This window comes from Ovis aries, chromosome 3, assembly GCF_016772045.2.
Source record: "Ovis aries strain OAR_USU_Benz2616 breed Rambouillet chromosome 3, ARS-UI_Ramb_v3.0, whole genome shotgun sequence".
In the NCBI taxonomy this organism is placed as follows: Eukaryota; Metazoa; Chordata; class Mammalia; order Artiodactyla; family Bovidae; genus Ovis; species Ovis aries.
The window spans coordinates 18,814,641-18,832,464 of NC_056056.1; the positions used below are offsets into that span (position 1 = coordinate 18,814,641).

The window sequence follows — 17,824 nt, forward strand, 5'->3', positions numbered from 1 at the left end:
GATCCAACCAGTCCATCCTAAAGGAGATCAGTCTTGGGTGTTCATTGGAAGGACTGATGTTGAAGCTGAAACTCCAATACTTTGGCCACCTGATACGAAGAGCTGACTCATTTGAAAAGACCCTGATGCTGGGAAGGATGAGGGCAGGAGAAGGGGACAACAGAGGATGAGATGGCTGGATGGCATCGCCGACTCGAAGGACATGAGTCTGAGTGAACTCCGGGAGCTGGTGATGGACAGGGAGGCCTGGTGTGTTGCGGTTCATGGGGTCACAAAGAGTCGGACATGACTGAGCGAGTAAACTGAACTGAATGCATCTACATTTCATTAAAAAATTAGGCTATTTTTTCTATTGCACTTCATTTTCAAAAATTTATGAGTGAAATATATTCACAGTAAAATGAATCGTTCCAGGATTCTAACTTTCTAACTTTTCTAATTTCTCACTTTCTCTTTTCCTCAGCTTTTATACACAGGTGATTTCTCAAGACAAGAAGACAGACACTTAATGGCAGCTGAAATTCCTAACATTAAACCTGATATTCTTATCATTGTAAGTATTAGTGCCCAGTATTGTAATTAGTGTAACGTAAGCAGGATTTTTTCCAAGGAAAGTTAACATGATTTCATTTTCATATCTGTGATCAGATATAAATAGTTTTTTAGTACAAAAATTTTTTGGCCTCTCTTTGTAGTGCAACCCCACTTCATGTTAAATATATTAGCTAGTCTAATATCAGAGATGATATTCTGTCTCCGAAATATTCTTACTTAGATTAATTACTCCAAATATGTAGAACATCTTAAAGGTTGTGTAGAACAGCATGGCCCCACTGTCTTTGCCGTGGTGACTGTCTCCTGGCCTCTAGCACCTGCTAACTTTATGCATATGTCTTACCTTCCTGCTGCTGCTGCTACTAAGTCGCTTCAGTGATGCCCGACTCTTAGCGACCCCATGGACTGCAGCCTGCCAGGCTTCTCCGTCCATGGGATTTTCCAGGCAAGAGTACTGGAGTGGGTTGCCATTGCCTTCTCCGCTTACCTTCCTAGTAGGTTGCAATTCTTAGAATAATAATAAAATAAAATTAACTGTACAGAAGCTTTGGTGGGGAGGGGATGATTGATGAGGAGCAAGTTAATAAATTTGCATTGGTCCTATGGTTTATATAAGAATATCTGTGGAAGTGAGGTCTGCTGCCTCCTCACTACCCACAGCATCCCTCAGCAACCCAAGCATAAGGGACTGGTGTGTATTGCTGTCCATATACAGCGTATTGTGAGTGGACTCAGTTTACTCATGTTACTTATCTCATGGTATATTCAGCATGTAAACTGACCTTAAGTTAAGGGAAGTTGCTTTTTTTTAATTCTCCAGGGAAAAAGTTATTTTCATTATATCTGGTACTGTAGAGGAGTACCTCTCAAATTGTAATGTGTTTATGAATCATCTGGTAATGCTATAGAAATACAGATTCTGACTGTGGCTGGGCTGGGGCTCTGGCACTTCTGATAAGCTCCTGGTGGGGCGGCCAGTGCTGAAAGAAGCATCCTAAAATCATCTTGAGCAGGGAAGATACATTTTTGAACTATTTCCTGATTTTTTTCCTTAGCCAGACCTGAATTCTAACATTTTTATTCACTCTTCTTTCCAATTAGTGTTTTAACAGCATATATTCAAGTAAATGGCATAATAATAGAGACATAGGTCACTTTGCTTCTACAAATATTTACCTTTTGTGTTGTTTGAGACTCACCAGCCTTGGTCTCACCCTTCTCACTTGTTGTTTAGGAATCTACTTACGGGACCCATATCCACGAGAAGCGAGAGGAGCGAGAGGCAAGGTTCTGTAACACCGTCCACGATATTGTGAACAGAGGGGGCCGAGGCCTCATTCCTGTCTTTGCTCTCGGACGGGCCCAGGAGCTCCTCTTGATTTTAGGTACGCCTTTTCCTTTTTATTTGGGAGATTCTCAAAATCCTACAGCGCAGTTAGGTCAAGATCACTGCATGTCCCTGGATAGGTCACTCTACCCTCTGGGCTTTGGTTTCTGTATTTAAGACGAGGGAATTGGTGCCCAGAAGAGCCCAGAGACACAGTGACTGTCTTCCAGCACTGCTGGGAATATAAATGGTGAACAGTCACCATCTTAAAAATACCCTGCCCTTGGACCCAGCAGTTCAACCTCTGGGAAATAAATACATCGAAAATTCTGTAAGAGATTTCATAATTCTAAATATTTCTAATGAAATATTATGTCAATAAATATCACACTCTAGGAAAAAAATCATGTTTCAGATGAGTTAATACATATTTTTAACATAATATATTAAGTGGACCAAAAAAATAGGGTTCAAAACTGTGGACTCCGACCCTAGTTAGGTAGAAAATACACAAATGACTGGAAAGATATCCTGATACTAAATCTGAATAGTGAGAAAGTGGATGATTTCTTTTTCCTGCTTTTCTCCATTTTCCAAATACTTTAATGAGCATGTATAACTGTTTGTAATAAGAGGAACAGTGAGTGTCACTTTGTGCATATATTTATATTTAGCAACCCTTTTTAACATTCTGTGATTCTTTTCTGGGGAATGCACTCTTTAAGAATAACTGGTAAGTGCTTTATATGTATATGGCTTCAGTGTGAAGAATTAGAAATGATCTTGAGCTCTCATTCTCAGTTCTTCCATCTGTATGATGATAGGGATAAGTAGAATCCCTGTTACACTGAAAAGGGAAATAAGGGGAAAGAATAAATGACCTCAGATCAAAAGCAAATCTCAGAGAGACAGGGCTTCCCAGGTGGCGCTAGCGGTAAATAAAGAACCCAACTGCAGGAGACAGAAGAGACGTGGGTTCAGTCCCTGGGTCGGGAAGGTCCCCTGGAGGAGGGCATGGCAACCCACTCCAGGATTCTTGCCTGGAGAAGCCCATGGACGGAGGAGCCTGGTGGGTTATATACTCCAAGAGGTCGCAAAGAGTTGGACATGACTGAAGGACTTAGTAGAAGCTAAATTTTCTAAAGCCTAAGCCAGTCCTTTTTCTCTGGGTTCTGCTTTCCTACTGCATGTCACATTTGTCCTTATAGAAGTCTTAAAATGAAAAGTCTCCATGGCAAAGTAGTAAGAGGAGCAGAAGAAATGAAGATGTAAAGCCAGGTTGTCACCATCATCAGGTTGCCAGATTTAGTAAATAAAAATACAGGACACCAGTTAAACTTTAATTTCAAATAAATAATATATTTGATATTATAGCAAATATTTCAGACAAATTATACTAACAATCTTTTATTTGTCTGAAATTAAAGTTTAGCTGAGCATTTGCTGTTTCTGTCTGATAACTCTGCCATCAAGTAAATTGTGATTCCTTTTATGAACGAGGACTGCTCTACACCCTTGTTCCTTGTCCCTTAAATTCTCCTTGTACTGTTCTATAAGAGAGGATGACCTTGCCAACCGCTGGTTTCAGATCTCACCCATGGTCTAACCATATGACTCTGGGCAAGTTATTCGTCTTTTTTTTTAACACTTGAAATTTTCTCATAAAAGTACACACAAAAAATACCAGGCTGTGATGTGATCTTGAGATATAGTATACTTTGGAAGGTATTTGAGAAATCATAAGAATATATATAAGAGCATCGACACTGTTAAAAATTCTAATCATATCTAAAAGAATATGAACAGTTAAACCAGAGGGCAAAGCAAGAAATCTAACACACGTGACAGGAAAAGTCCCAGTCCTTATATAGAGTTTTCACTTAAAAATCAAGTTTAAAAAAGAAACTGCCACAGTTTTTAGCCTTTTTTAGCCTCAGCTTCCTCATATATATAGACCTAGAGATGATCATACTAAGTGAAGTAAGTCAGACAGAGAAAGATTCATATGTTATCTCTAATATGTGGAATCCATAATATGATACAAACGAACTTATTTCCAAAACAGAAACAGACTCAGGGACAGAGAACAGACTTAAAGTTACTAAAGGGGGGAAGGGTGGGGCAGGGGGGATAATTGGGGCATTTGGGACAAGCAGGTACAAACTACTGTGTGTAAAATAGATAAACAGCAAGCCTTTACTGTGTCGCACAGGGGAACCGTTCGGTATCTTGTGATAAACTGGGGTGGGAAAGAGTCTGTGTAACTGAATCACTTTGCTGTACACCAGAAACTAACACAACATTCTCAATTAACTATACTCTCATTTAAAAAAAGAAGGAAAGAAATTCTGGTGTTTTTAAGCTTGAGTTAGGACCAATTTTAGTAAATTTTTAATTTACTAAATTTTTCTTAACCTCTTTATAGTTTTGTGCTTTATTTCTTTTCTGAATTTTTTAAAAAACTACTTTGTGTGTATCATTTATTATTTGAGCTATTTACTCCACATTAAGGGGAGAATGAAATGGCAACCCACTCCAGTATTCTTGCCTGGAGAATCCCATGGACAGTGAAGCCTGGCAGGCTACAGTCAATAGGGTTGCAAGAGTCAGACACAACTTAGCAACTAAACCACCACCTCACATTAAAAAAAAAAAAAAAGTGTTTCTTGTAATTCTTTCTAGATGAGTATTGGCAGAATCACCCAGAACTCCATGATATTCCAATATACTATGCATCGTCTTTGGCCAAGAAGTGTATGGCAGTGTACCAGACATACGTGAACGCCATGAATGACAAAATCCGCAAACAGATCAACATCAATAATCCATTTGTTTTCAAACACATTAGTAACCTGAAGGTGAGTGCTTGTGGAAGAAAGAAGGACTTTCAAGTAACACTCAAGTAAGTCATTATCAGTGGGAGATGCCCGCCATTAATCCTCTGGTTGACTCCATGCTGAAGTCTTACCTTTCATCACTTTGCTGCTGCTGCTAATTCGCTTCAGTCGTGTCCGACTCTGTGCGACCCCATAGACGGCAGCCCACCAGGCTCCGCTGTCCCTGGGATTCTCCAGGCAAGAACACTGGAGTGGGTTGCCATTTCCTTCTCCAGTGCATTAAGGTGAAAAGTGAAAGTGAAGTCGCTCAGTCGTGCCCGACTCTTAGCGACCCCATGGACTGCAGCCTACCAGGCTCCTTCGTCCATGGGATTTTCCAAGCAAGAGTACTGGAGTGGGTTGCCATTCATTTTTCTGAGGGACATCAAAAACTTTGCAACTGGCATTCCTTTTTGCTTAAACATATAAATATTGCCATTTGTTCCAAGTCTCTACCTGTTCTCAATATTTACTATTGCTAAATAATTTGGATTTCTCTGCCATAGAAATAAAAAGCCCTGATAAGAAAAATACTGCTATGTATTTTTTCTGCTCTTACTCAGACCTGATCATCTTTTTGATTAGCACAGCAGATTCCATATGTGAAAATTGTCTTTTTTTTTTTTAGAGTATTCAATAAAATCTAATTTCCTTTCATTTAAATAAAAAGTTTCATTTGAACTAATGCTCTAACCATAATAACAATACCCTAAATAATTCAAGTTATAAGTGGTCTTCCAATTATTAATAGGTTCTGTTCGCAAAGTATTTTTTAGGTTAATTGCCTGGGAATTAGACCCAAGTTTTCCCTAGAAACAGTGTTAAACTTAGTTAGATTTCCAGGCCAACTCAGAATACTGATGAAGTGTGCGAAGCCATTGTGAATCTTTGGGGAAATTCTTTCAGAGTTCTGTCTTGGATAGATAGAAACCCATTTGACTCTTCCTTCCATTTGACTCTGCCTGTCTGCTAGGCACTGAAAATGCTCCTAATGGTTTTTTAGCTACCTAAAGAAGGTTTTGAAGGTCAGTGTGAACTAATGGCTTTTTATCATTTTGTTTTCCTTTCATTCCCAGCCTAAATAAACTGTTCAGGGACTTAAAATGTTTGCTAGTTTTGTCAAGGCCCTTCCAGTCACGTGATTAACCTTTTTACCTCCCTTTTTGGTGTTCTTTATAGATAAGGAATGCTTTATCTTAACATGCTGTTATCATTTCCTTTCCTTTCTCAGAGCATGGATCATTTTGATGACATTGGTCCCAGCGTGGTCATGGCCTCCCCAGGCATGATGCAAAGTGGTTTATCCAGAGAGCTCTTTGAAAGCTGGTGTACTGATAAGAGGAACGGCGTCATCATAGCCGGCTACTGTGTAGAAGGCACGCTTGCCAAGGTCAGTCAGAGCCTGAGATCATTGGGCACTTCCTAATCAAGGCTGCAGAGGTGGCGCTGTCCTCCCAGGTTTCTCCACTGAATTAGTTCTTTAAATGACATAGGTCTTGATTTTTTAAAATGAGGAGGGCAATAGGCAGCTGGAGCTGATCTTAAGGTTGACGAATGAGATCCAGGTGATGGATAAGCATGTGAAAGCTTGAGAAGTGCTCATCTAGTTAGAGTTAAAAAAAAAAAAAGTGGAAGGGAATCTATTTGAGACAAACAATGGATACCCTCATCTGATGAAGAAAAGGCTTCATCAGTGTTCATAAGGCTTCATAAGTGTTCTCTTGAAAAGTCGGATAATATGTTTGGGTTGAGTGCCCACCTTCCTCTTGATATAAAATGTTTGAGGGCTTCTCTAGGGGTTCAGTGATAAAGAATCTGCCTGCCAATGCAGGAGACAGCGGTTTGATTCCTGATCCAGGGGAAATCCCACATGCCACAGAGCAGTGCCAATAGCTGTGCGACAGCTATTGGGCCTGTGCTGTGGAGCCAGGAGCCACAACTGCTGAGCCCGTGGGCCCTGGAGCCTGTGCTCCGCAAGAAGAGAAGCCGTCACGTTGAGAAGCCTGCGCACTGCGCCTAGAGTCTTCCCTGCTCCCCGCAACTAGAGAAAAGCCCATGCAGCAACCCAGACCCAGCACAGCCAAAGATGAATAATAAATTTTTTTAAATGGTTGACAGTAACTGAGGGATGTAGACACTGATGTGCAAAGCTTGAGAGGCAGATTCTGAACATTCCTGCATCACATTCTCTTATTGATAACTAATAAACACATTATGATTCCCAGCTCAGATCGTTTTTATTACTTTATCTTGTTCTGCTAAACACTTAGTGTTGGCTGTGTATCTAACATAGATTTCAGAGTAGAAATACTTCAGTCTTTTATGCAGATCCTCTCACCTGGAAAGGGACTTTTCAGGGCAGATGGTTGGGGATGCAAGTGTGCTTTTCCAACCACAAGACAAAATTCTCCCTTGTAGGACTCCGCATTCACTGAACTTTTGTTAATCTGCTTACTTTCCTGATTAAATATTTCCTTGATTGAGAAAATAAATATTTGATATTGACTGAGTCAATAGTATTAGAATGCTTTTTGTGCTAAAGGTCCTAAATTAGCATGAGTTTGTGGCTAGGTGAAAAAGTAGAAAACATACCTTTTGTTTTCTAATTAGAGAGTTTATGTGTTTTATTTACTATTCTTTGTTTATAACAGCATATCATGTCTGAACCAGAAGAAATCACTACCATGTCCGGGCAGAAGTTACCTCTGAAAATGTCTGTTGATTACATCTCTTTCTCTGCGCACACAGATTACCAGCAAACCAGTGAATTTATACGTGCTTTGAAGCCGCCTCACGTGGTTAGTGTATGCATTTGATTTTAGCATTAAAGGCTCAGGAAGAGGCTGGCCCAGCAGCAGCTGGTCCTCAGAGCAGCCCTGCCCTGACAGTAGTGCTCTCATCACAGGCCTCGTGCCCTTACATCTGACCTTCACCACTTCCCTTTGAGTTAGGCAAGCTGTGCGCTTTCATTTTGTCCATTTCACACGGGATCTCTGGCTCAGATCTACCAGCTCAGCTTCCTTTCCCTTATTTTTCTGCTGTCTCCCCAGTAACTTAAGAGCACTGACTTCACAGTGTGACTGTTTTGAATCCCATCTCCATCCCTTACTTGCCCTGTAGTCCTGGGCAAGTGACTTAACCTTTCCTTAGCTCATCTGTAAATGGGGATAATAACACCTCTTAAAGTTCTTACGAAAACTAAATGAGAGAACATATATTTAAAGCATGTAACATGGGGCCTGGCATAGGAAATGCCTCTTAATGTGGAGAGAGGAGAGAGGCAAGCCATCATAGTAAGAGTTAACGATGCAGTTAGATATGAAATACATTGCGCAGCTCCTTAAGTTTTATGTAATTTTGATGGTAATAGTTATATTTTGGTGGGGCTGGAGATAGTTAAACTAAATAAAAGTTTCTTAACTTAGAGGAGCACTTACAGAACGTAAGATGAGAGGTGAGGAAATGGATGAAGTAATGGAGTAGCCTCTCTGAATGCAGCATGTATCAGAACTCCATTCCTTTTTATGGCTGAAGAATATTCTATTGCACGTATATACCGTGCTTTGTTTATTCGTCTGTTGATGGACACTTGGGTTGTTTCCACCTTTTATAATTCGTGTTGACATTTCCACTATTGTAAATAATGCTGCCATGAACACTGGCATGTAAGTATCTATTTGAATCCTTTTTCCCAGTCCTTTTGGGTATATACCAAGGAGTAGAACTGTTGGATTGTGGGCTAATTCTATGTTTAACTTTTGAGGAATCACCGAGCTGTTTTGCACAGCAGTTACACCATTTTACATTCCCACAGCAATGCACAAGGGTTCCAGTTCTCCATATTCTTGTCAGCTTGTTACTTTCCTTTTTAGAATGATCACCATGCTAGTAAGGGTGAAGCAGCATCTCTGTAGTTTTGATTTTCGTTTCCTTGGTGACTAAGGATGCTGAGCATTTTGTGTCCTATGTTGTTCATTTTTTAGTTCTTTCTAGCAAATAGTCCTGACAGTTGCTGCTGCCCCTTAATGAGCAGATTCTTTGGTGGAAAAAGCCCCTCTCCTACTGGCTTTATATGAATTAAGTGTAGGCCATTCACGGGTGTCTACTACTGTGTGTGGTTGGCTTTATAAGTGTAGGCCATTCAGGGGTGTCTACTACTGTGTGTGGTTGGCTTTATATGAGTTAAGTGTAGGCCGTTCATGGGTATCTACTACTGTGTGTGGTTGACTTTATATGAGTTAAGTGTAGGCTGTTCATGGGTGTCTATTACTGTGTGTGGTTTACGGATATTCTCCCAGATTTTAAAGCCATGGAGGAAAAGCTGTGTTGCACTTTCTCTCTGGAATCACCCCCTCATACTCAATCCCATTGTGTTGCTCTCCAGAGTCTACTCTGCTGTCGGTTTAAATCCCTGAATTGGATTTGATGTTTACCCTCCTCCAGTAGCCAAGTCTCAGCAAAAGTCTGCCCACACGATAAACTAGTAATAGTACTGGTGGTAACAGTATCAACAGCTAGCATTTATTGATTATTTACTATGTGCCAAACACTGTGCTAGTGTTTTGTATATATCAGCTTGCTTACTCCTCACAACCAACAGTGGTTCTGTAGACGAGGCAATGAGATGTTAAATAATTTGCCCAAAGTTACACAGCTAGTAAGTGGCAATGCCAGGATTTGTGTGACAGCAGCCAGGCCCTAGAGCTGGGGCTCATCGTCTCCAGGCCATATGCCTCTGCCTGCAGTGACACTGGGCAAGCTTCTTTCAATTAGAAAGACTATTAGCTAATGCAATACTTGTAAATACCTCTCTGAAACATCATTCCATTTGCTTGTGAAACATTTTATATGGCATTACTTTAAGAAATAGAAGAAAGCATCAGAAGTCATTTTTTTTCCATAGAAAGCTTCTTTTGATAGTCTTATATTAAGAAACCTGAAGAAAACTCTGGGTGTTTTCTGAGACAGTAAGAGTAGCAGTAGTTGCATGCAAGAACCCTGTACATTTAAAGTGGGTAGAGACTATAGAAGTCACCTTGTCCAGCCCCTTTCTAGAAAAAGTCATCTTCCATAAAGGTGTATGTCTCACTAGTGGCAAATGCTGGAATGGAAAAGAGATTTCTTTACTCCCTCTTGAAATAAGCCAAATAGAATGAAAACCTCACACATGTTTGATTGACTGGGGATCCTTAAATGTAGTTAAGTTTAATGACTTCAAGTATGTCTCCATTTCATATAATAACCAATTCAGATAAAGGCCAACATTAACCTGAACTAAGGATGCTTCCCTATGCTCTTTTAAAATTTATGCTTTGTAGATTTTAGTCCATGGAGAACAGAATGAAATGGCCAGATTGAAAGCAGCCCTCATTCGAGAATATGAAGATAATGATGAAGTTCACATAGAGGTTCATAATCCCCGGAATACAGAAGCAGTGACCTTGAACTTCAGGGGAGAAAAACTAGCCAAGGTAAAAGGTTATGGTTTTTAATCCTATCCATTCCTAATAGTTCATAATCCCTTTAGGGAAATGTATATTAAGAAAATCCAGCTCTTAATCGACTCAGAATAATGTGCTCAACGATGATTTCCGTCTATTCAGTATATTAATACTGTAAGACTTTATCCTTGTGTTTTTAGGCTTTTTCTGTTTCCACTAATATGTTTTTTCATGTGGAAAATTTTCAAATAAATTAGATTTTGAGTTTCATAGCTTTTAATCCACATTCCCAAGTTACTTTGCGTACCCATATCAGACAGTAAACAAATGTCCATTACGGTTTTGTTTTTCCCACTACTATTTTTTACTACATCCAATACAGTATTCTGTCTACCTCCTGGCATTCTCCCTAAGAAACTGAAGATAGGCCCATGTTTAGACATAATGTCTGTGGATACGATGGAATTTATAAAAATTTGTCTTTTCAGGAGTTAATCATTTTTGATGAAATGTAAGATTTTCACAATTTAAAAAAGAAATAGTTGAGAAAAAAAATCTTCACCTGGAATTTTAGTGGGATGCTGTAAGAAGTCTGCATTTTTACCTCCTGTTCATCAAAAGTCTTTTTAAGATACCGCTAACGTGAGCTTTTTCGTGATCTGTCTGAAGCTTTAAATATCAAGTGTGTTAACGAGCAACTTGACAGAATTCTTTTAGTACATGAGCCAAATTCCAGAAAGCCATTTGATAAATATCATTTCTTGCAGTCAGATTGAGGAAAATTTGCAGAAATAAGGATGTAAAGCTTTTCTTGCAAAGTAGAGCCAATGGTTGTATTGTATCCTGAATCTCACTGTTCACAGAACTTTCCAGGGGATAGTTTAATGGAAAGGTTCAAATGGTCATCATTATGATTGAGTCCCTGAATTGTTAATTGTGTTTCACAAGATTCTGTTCTCTTCAAATTGTTTTGGGCTCTTTTTCTTCTTTTTTAAAATAGGTCATGGGCTTTTTAGCAGACAAAAAACCAGAACAGGGCCAGCGGGTCTCAGGAATACTTGTTAAAAGAAACTTTAATTATCACATACTTTCTCCTTGTGACCTTTCCAGTAAGTATACTATTAAATGTCGAATATAATTTGATTTTAGTAGATTTAAAAAATCTGGGACATCCCTGGTGATTCAGTGGTTAAGACTTCCTGCCTCCACTGCAGAGGACCCAATTGGAAACATAAGCTTTTCTGTAAGACCGGTTGGCTACTGCTGACGCTTCTCAAGCCTGTCTTCTACATTTCATGTGAAGTACTGGTACTTTCATTTCCTGAAATGATATTAGACTCTCCACATAAACTTTTTGATTTGTATGACCTTCAGTGTTAAGTTGCTTGCTGAGCCTTCTGTTTAAGCCCATGCAAATGCTAAGCCATCCTTACTTGTGCAGTAACTATGGTATTTGTGCATGCGTGCTAAGTCACTTCAGTCATGTCTGACTCTTTCAACCTTATGGATGGTAGCCCGCCAGGCTCCTCTGTCCGTGAGATTCTTCAGGGAAGAATACTGGAGTGGGTTGCCATGCCTGCCTCCAGGGGATCTTCCCAACCCAGGGAGCAAACCTGAGTCTCTTAAACCTCCTGCATTGGCAGGCAATGTATTCTTTACCACTAGCACCATTTGGGAAGCCCCAACTACGGTATTATCTTAGTAAATAACTGTGTTCAATTTTATTTATATGACACTAATACAAATGATTTAGCAAGGAATAAGGAATAACAGCGGTGTTTAGGGTGCAGCTGTGAAATGAGCCAACTGTCAGCTTTCAGACCATCACACAATAAAAATATAACTTGTTCCATTAACACTCGGTAAGGTCTTACTGTATGCCAGACATTGTGCTGGGTACTGAAAGACTAGAGATGTATTAAAACACACAATCCCAGGCCTCGAAAAGCTCTCTGTTAAGGGAAAGCATCTTGTGAAGAGCTAATCACAGTATTGACCCAGGACCTACAGAGTGCATGAGTATGTGAGGAGAGAATGGGCCTAGAAGAGTTGAGAAAAGCTTTGTAAACCAGGTGGCTTTATGCCAGGTGGTGAAGGATTGCTAACCAGAAAAGATGGCAGAACGCAGCTGGCCTACTGGCTTGGAGATGTTTAGCGCCCTGATGTGTTTGGGGAAATGAGAGTGCCTTCTGGAGCACAAGTTAACTGTTGGCTGGAGTGGGGGTCCGGGTGAGGAGAGAGGGGGGTGGGGGTCGGGTGAGGGGAGGGGTTAAGGGGGGGGATGTAGAATGGGAACCAATTGCGGAACACCTTATCTTGAAAAACGTGTTCTCGCTTCCTTTGCTTTTACTTCTCTTTCCTTTACTCCCGATCTGTGTTTGCAAATTGTGTTTTGTGGAACTGGTATTGTTTTTTACAGCATATTTATTTTAATTCCCTCTCCAGATTATACTGACTTGGCCATGAGCACTGTAAAACAGACCCAAGCCATTCCATATACTGGTCCTTTTAATTTGCTCTATTACCAGCTACAGAAATTAACAGGTGTGTATTTATTGACATTCACTCAATTATTTTCTATTTTTTGCATGAGTATATATCTAGGAAAGGATGTTAATTTTGGTAATTGTGTCAGAATTGCACAAATTTTATTTGTACTTCGCCTGGTCATGTTATCACCTTTAGGTGAAATTTTAAAAATAGACTGATAAACATTTTTTGAATCCCATAATATCTCTTATTCTTGATCCACATAAAATTCTAAAATTGTTAGTAGTTTTTGCTTCTTGTATTTAAAATCCACTTCATTTTACATAATTTTTATAACTAGTATACCTAAATTTTATAATGTCTTTACTTCATTCAATGAAAATAATTTTTCTGGTTCCATCAGTACAGATCTATAGAGCAGGTTTTTTAAGAGTGCATGACCACTGTCCAAAGGTCAGTAAAGAGTAACCTCTTCTGTTTTCATATTAGACCATTTTTAATTAGAGACTTTTGTGTATGAACATCGTGAAGGTCAAAGACTAAAAACATGGGCTCTATCTGATAAACAAGAGCTTCAAATCACAAAGTTATACTTTCTATTAACATGTTCTTTGTAATTGATATAGTACAGTGCTGCTAAAAGATAAACCAATGGGAAGAACCTCTTTTTTTTTCTTTAACCTCAGAACCTCATGTTAGAAAATAACACAGGAAGTTAATAAAATATGTCTGAAAGTGTTAAGTGTCAGTTGCTTAGTTGTGTCCAACTCTTTGCAACCCATGGACTATAGACCACCAGTCTCCTCTGTCCATGGGATTCTCCAGGCAAGAATACTGGAGTGGCTTACCATTCCCTTCTCTAGGGGATCTTCCAGACCCAGGGATTGAACCTGGGTTTCCCGCCTTGCAGGCAGATATTTTACCATCTGAGCCACCAGGGAAGCTCAAAATATGTCTGAATTAACCCTTAATTAAAAGGTTACTGGGAAGACCAGAAAAGCTTTATCTTAGACAATTTCCCTGTAGAACTATTAAAACCTGTTAAGACAGAAGGTAGAAGTGACGGTTCATGTTAAATATTAAGATGCTAGTTGCTGAATCTTTTGTAAAAACATAGATGTTTGACAGTCATCAGTTTGCAATTGATAACATGTTTAATGTTCAAGGTAAATTGTATCTAGTTACGTGAATTTTTGTAATATAATCCATGTTGATCTCTTTCCGTTGCTATTAGCAATTTATATAAAATCTACTTAACTATTTAAAGTTGTCTATACACGAGTTATTCAATTTTTTTCATTGTTATCATCTTATTTCAGCTATCTCTATAACCAAATAATTATGCTGTAGAAGATTATTTTTAATTTTTTATTATGGCTTTTTTTCCAAAATTTTTTATGTTCACACAATTTTTAAAGGTTGCTTTCCATTTATGCTTATTACAAAATACTGGCTGTCTTCCTCATGTTGTGCACCACATCCTTGAGCCTGTCTTATACCCAGTAGTTTATACCTCCCATTTCCCCGCCTTATATCTCCCCCTTCAAAAAATTATATACATCTTACATTTTCTTTTTTTTCAGGTGATGTGGAAGAATTAGAAATTCAAGAAAAGCCTGCTTTGAAAGTGTTTAAAAATATTACTGTAATACAGGAACCAGGAATGGTGGTATTAGAGGTAAGATGAGATCATTTACCTAAACAAGGAGGGGGAAATGTTTTGAGTTCACATGTAACTGTAGAGAAAATTGGGTTCTTCCTAATCAGGAAAAAAAATTGTTGGAAAATATATATATATTTTTTTTCTTTGCAAGATCAGCTTTGAATATAGCATAGGTAGGCATTTTCTATATAGCTACAATAGCATAGACACTAATAATAAATTAAGACTTAGTATTTAGTGTGTGTAATGAGCCAAAGCCTCTCATATGAGTGTTAACTGATTTTGTGGTATCCTAGAATGTCTTCAGTAATATTAAAAGGTCTTAAAATTCTCAAGATAAAAATATAATTTTTACTTTAAAGCAAACAAACTTGTCATGCAGTTCTTCTTAAGAGGGTGGAATCCTGAAGATTCAATTAGCAACATTAAAATGACCCAAAACCACAAAGACTCGAAATAATTAGGTAAATGTGGTTCCCACTGTTATAATTTTAAATTCCTGTTGGTAGAATTTAGGACCCACACACCAAATGACTTTGATGGTTGATTTTCATAGGTTGTGAAAGTCACTCAGTTGTGTCCAACTCTTTGTGACCCCATTGACTATACAGTCCATGGGATTCTCCAGGCCAGAATACTGGAGTGGGTTACCATGCCCTTCTCCAGGGATCTTGCCCACCTAGGGATCAAACCCAGGTCTCCCACATTGTAGGCAGATTCTTCACCATCTGAGCCACCAGGGAAGCCCTTTCATAGGTTGGCATCTATTTTAAAAAGGATTTTCTTCAGTGAGTCCTGGAACTGAATGATCCAGGAAGATACCTTGTCTGTTTCTCTGCCTCACAGCAGAATGTAAATTTCCCAACGCTGTGGTCTACTATTCTGTTTATACATATTACTGTTTAAACAAACAGAAAAAGATTGGTCAGTGCTGTTCCCACTGCAGTTCTCTGATTTAAGTTTGAATTGTGTTTATAAGGCTAAAAGTAACTGAAAAACTGTCAAGAGAAATAGTTATCTATAACATGAAGTTACATAAAATAATATATTCATATAAAGCATATCTGAGAAAGGGGAGAAGTTATTAGAGACATTAATTTAGCTCTTGCTACTAAGTACTATTAAGAGAATGCATTTTTTTATTTCCTAGAATTAACATGCCAGAGAAGATCTTCAAGGTAGATCTTCAAGTGACTCTCATTGCTTATAAAAGTACTCTTTGGAGAGATAATAATAAGAGGCGGGGTGGGGTGGGGGTCTCACCTAACCTAGCAGTGGGCACATGACAGTGACGGAAGATCTTAGGCTTCATATGAGAGACAGAAGGAAATCTTTAAAGATGATGCTGGCTGTGCTACTAAAATATAGTGACTAGCAGTTTGAGTTTGAATCCCAAAACAAGCAATTAATTACTGTTTATGTTATCTTACACAAATTACTTTTGAGTCAATTTACTCCTTTATGATGAAGATGAGAGTTAAATGAGAGGATGCATATAAGATGCTCACCACAAAGGACGCACTTGGTATAAAACATTTTACTATTGTTTAAAAAATAAAATTAGGGAAGTCAGCATTATTAGTTAATTTCAGTAAATAATGGGTCAGTTGATTTCAGCAAAATGCTGGAAGCAATAGTCCCCCACGTACAGTCGGTGGATGGGTGGTGGTAATTGCAGTTTGTGGGCGTGGCTGGGCTGGACCCCGATAATTCTGCCTCTTTCTTCGCAGTGGTTGGCAAATCCTTCCAATGATATGTATGCAGATACAGTCACAACCGTGATACTAGAAGTTCAGTCAAACCCGAAAATAAGGAAAGGTACAGAATTACTTCATTTTTTTCAATTCTTTCATTTCTCCCATGGTTCTGTGAAATAAAAAGCAGAAAACAGTCCTCAAGAACTTGAAATCTCTTAATTGTTTCATTCCTGTAATTCAAGATATATGAATAACCATGTGTATTACTAATACTTTACTTACTTTTTATCCTGATTGTCCATTCGTGCTGTAAAAATGTGGTTGCAGTTAACAGGAAAATAAAAATCTCTTTAGTAATAGTCCTCTTAAAAACAATCAGAAATTCCAGAATATTGCTGAATTGAGCCAACATTTCTAATATGAAAATATGCTATATTCATGTCTAGAAAAACTTGTTAAACAAAACGGAATTTCCATTGGGGGCAGTTTTGCAGTAATTTTGTTTTCTTCGCTAAGAAGCATTTTTTAATCAAAGAAAACGCCCATGAAAATATCTTTGTATCATTCCTTTATAGTTTGATTCTATTTTATACATAATTCAGTATAACATATGTTAAGGTACACGTGTACGGTCGGCCTTGGTGTTCCTGGGGAGGAAGCTATGCTTGAAATATTCCGGGAAGCCGCACATGCCAGCTCTGTTCTAGAAGCACCTTCTGTGAAACACTCTTATACTTCATTGATAGCATTTGCTCCCGTTTCGTTTCTTAACCTGATGACACCTCAGTCTAGATCTGGAAACAGCAGCTGTATCTGTCCCTGCATGCATGTTCAGCCCTACCTGCCATTTATTTTGAGTCCCCCCATTCTGGGGACACATAAGAAAACTACACATTTTCCTCAATTTACCTCCACAGGTAGATGCTCTATGTACATTAGTCACTTAAAGGATTCCAGTTAACCATTTTGGTTTCTCAGCAAGTGTCTTCTGATTGTTGATTTGGAAATTATCCTAACCAGGAATATGGACATTGAAGCCACCGTTGCTTTTTTTCCCCAGGTGCAGTACAGAAGGTTTCTAAAAAGTTAGAAATGCACGTTTACAGCAAGAGGCTGGAGATCATGCTCCAGTAAGTGCTGCGTGATTACTGCTCAGCCGGGTAGTGACGCAGGAGGGAGGGGCTCAGTGGGTGTGAGGCTCAGATGAGGCCACTGAACTGGTCTGGGTGACTGTTTTCTATCAGTAAAGTGGCTTGAACCGCTTCTTTCCAACTAAATACCCCAGCCCCTCCTGACAGGAGGCCTTTGGAATTGATCTGAAGGCCCAGAGAGCCAGTGGACTGGGTGCTTGGATTTGAAGACTCCAGCGCTTCGTAGCTGTGGGGCTTTAAGGAAATCTGTGTTTTGTTTCCCTCCCATCTGAAAGGGGCTCCTTACCAAAATGAAGTGAAAGTAAAAGTGAAAGTTGCTCAGTCATGTCCGATTCTTTGAGACCCCATTGACTATACAGTGCATGGAATTCTCCAGGCCAGAACACTAGAGTAGGTAGCCTTTCCCTTCTCCAGGGGATCTTCTCAACCCAGGGATCAAACCCAGGTCTCCTGCATTGAAAGAGGATTCTTTACCAGCTGAGCCACCAGGGAAGCCCCTTACCAAAATACACACAGATTAAGATAATGTATATAAAGTACCTAACACAGTGCCTGCTGAATGGAACATTCTTAATAAACGATTGCTGTGTGTTTCACCTATCTTGTAAAATTAATAAAATACAT

The 17,824-nt window shown here is 39.0% G+C and overlaps 1 protein-coding gene across 2 annotated transcripts in view; it reads left to right on the forward strand.

Annotated features, from left to right (window-relative positions):
* CPSF3 (cleavage and polyadenylation specific factor 3) overlaps window positions 1–17,824 on the forward strand; it is a 30,909-nt gene that overhangs the window by 10,579 nt on the left and 2,506 nt on the right. For both annotated transcript variants that reach the window (XM_004005675.4, XM_042245767.2), the window contains exons 6-16: window positions 464–553; window positions 1,790–1,940; window positions 4,565–4,740; window positions 5,990–6,148; window positions 7,410–7,556; window positions 10,077–10,229; window positions 11,200–11,308; window positions 12,645–12,743; window positions 14,273–14,367; window positions 16,083–16,170; window positions 17,110–17,179. In XM_004005675.4, coding sequence (XP_004005724.1) covers window positions 464–553; window positions 1,790–1,940; window positions 4,565–4,740; window positions 5,990–6,148; window positions 7,410–7,556; window positions 10,077–10,229; window positions 11,200–11,308; window positions 12,645–12,743; window positions 14,273–14,367; window positions 16,083–16,170; window positions 17,110–17,179 — 1,337 coding nt within the window. The remainder of the gene's footprint in view (window positions 1–463; window positions 554–1,789; window positions 1,941–4,564; window positions 4,741–5,989; window positions 6,149–7,409; window positions 7,557–10,076; window positions 10,230–11,199; window positions 11,309–12,644; window positions 12,744–14,272; window positions 14,368–16,082; window positions 16,171–17,109; window positions 17,180–17,824) is intronic.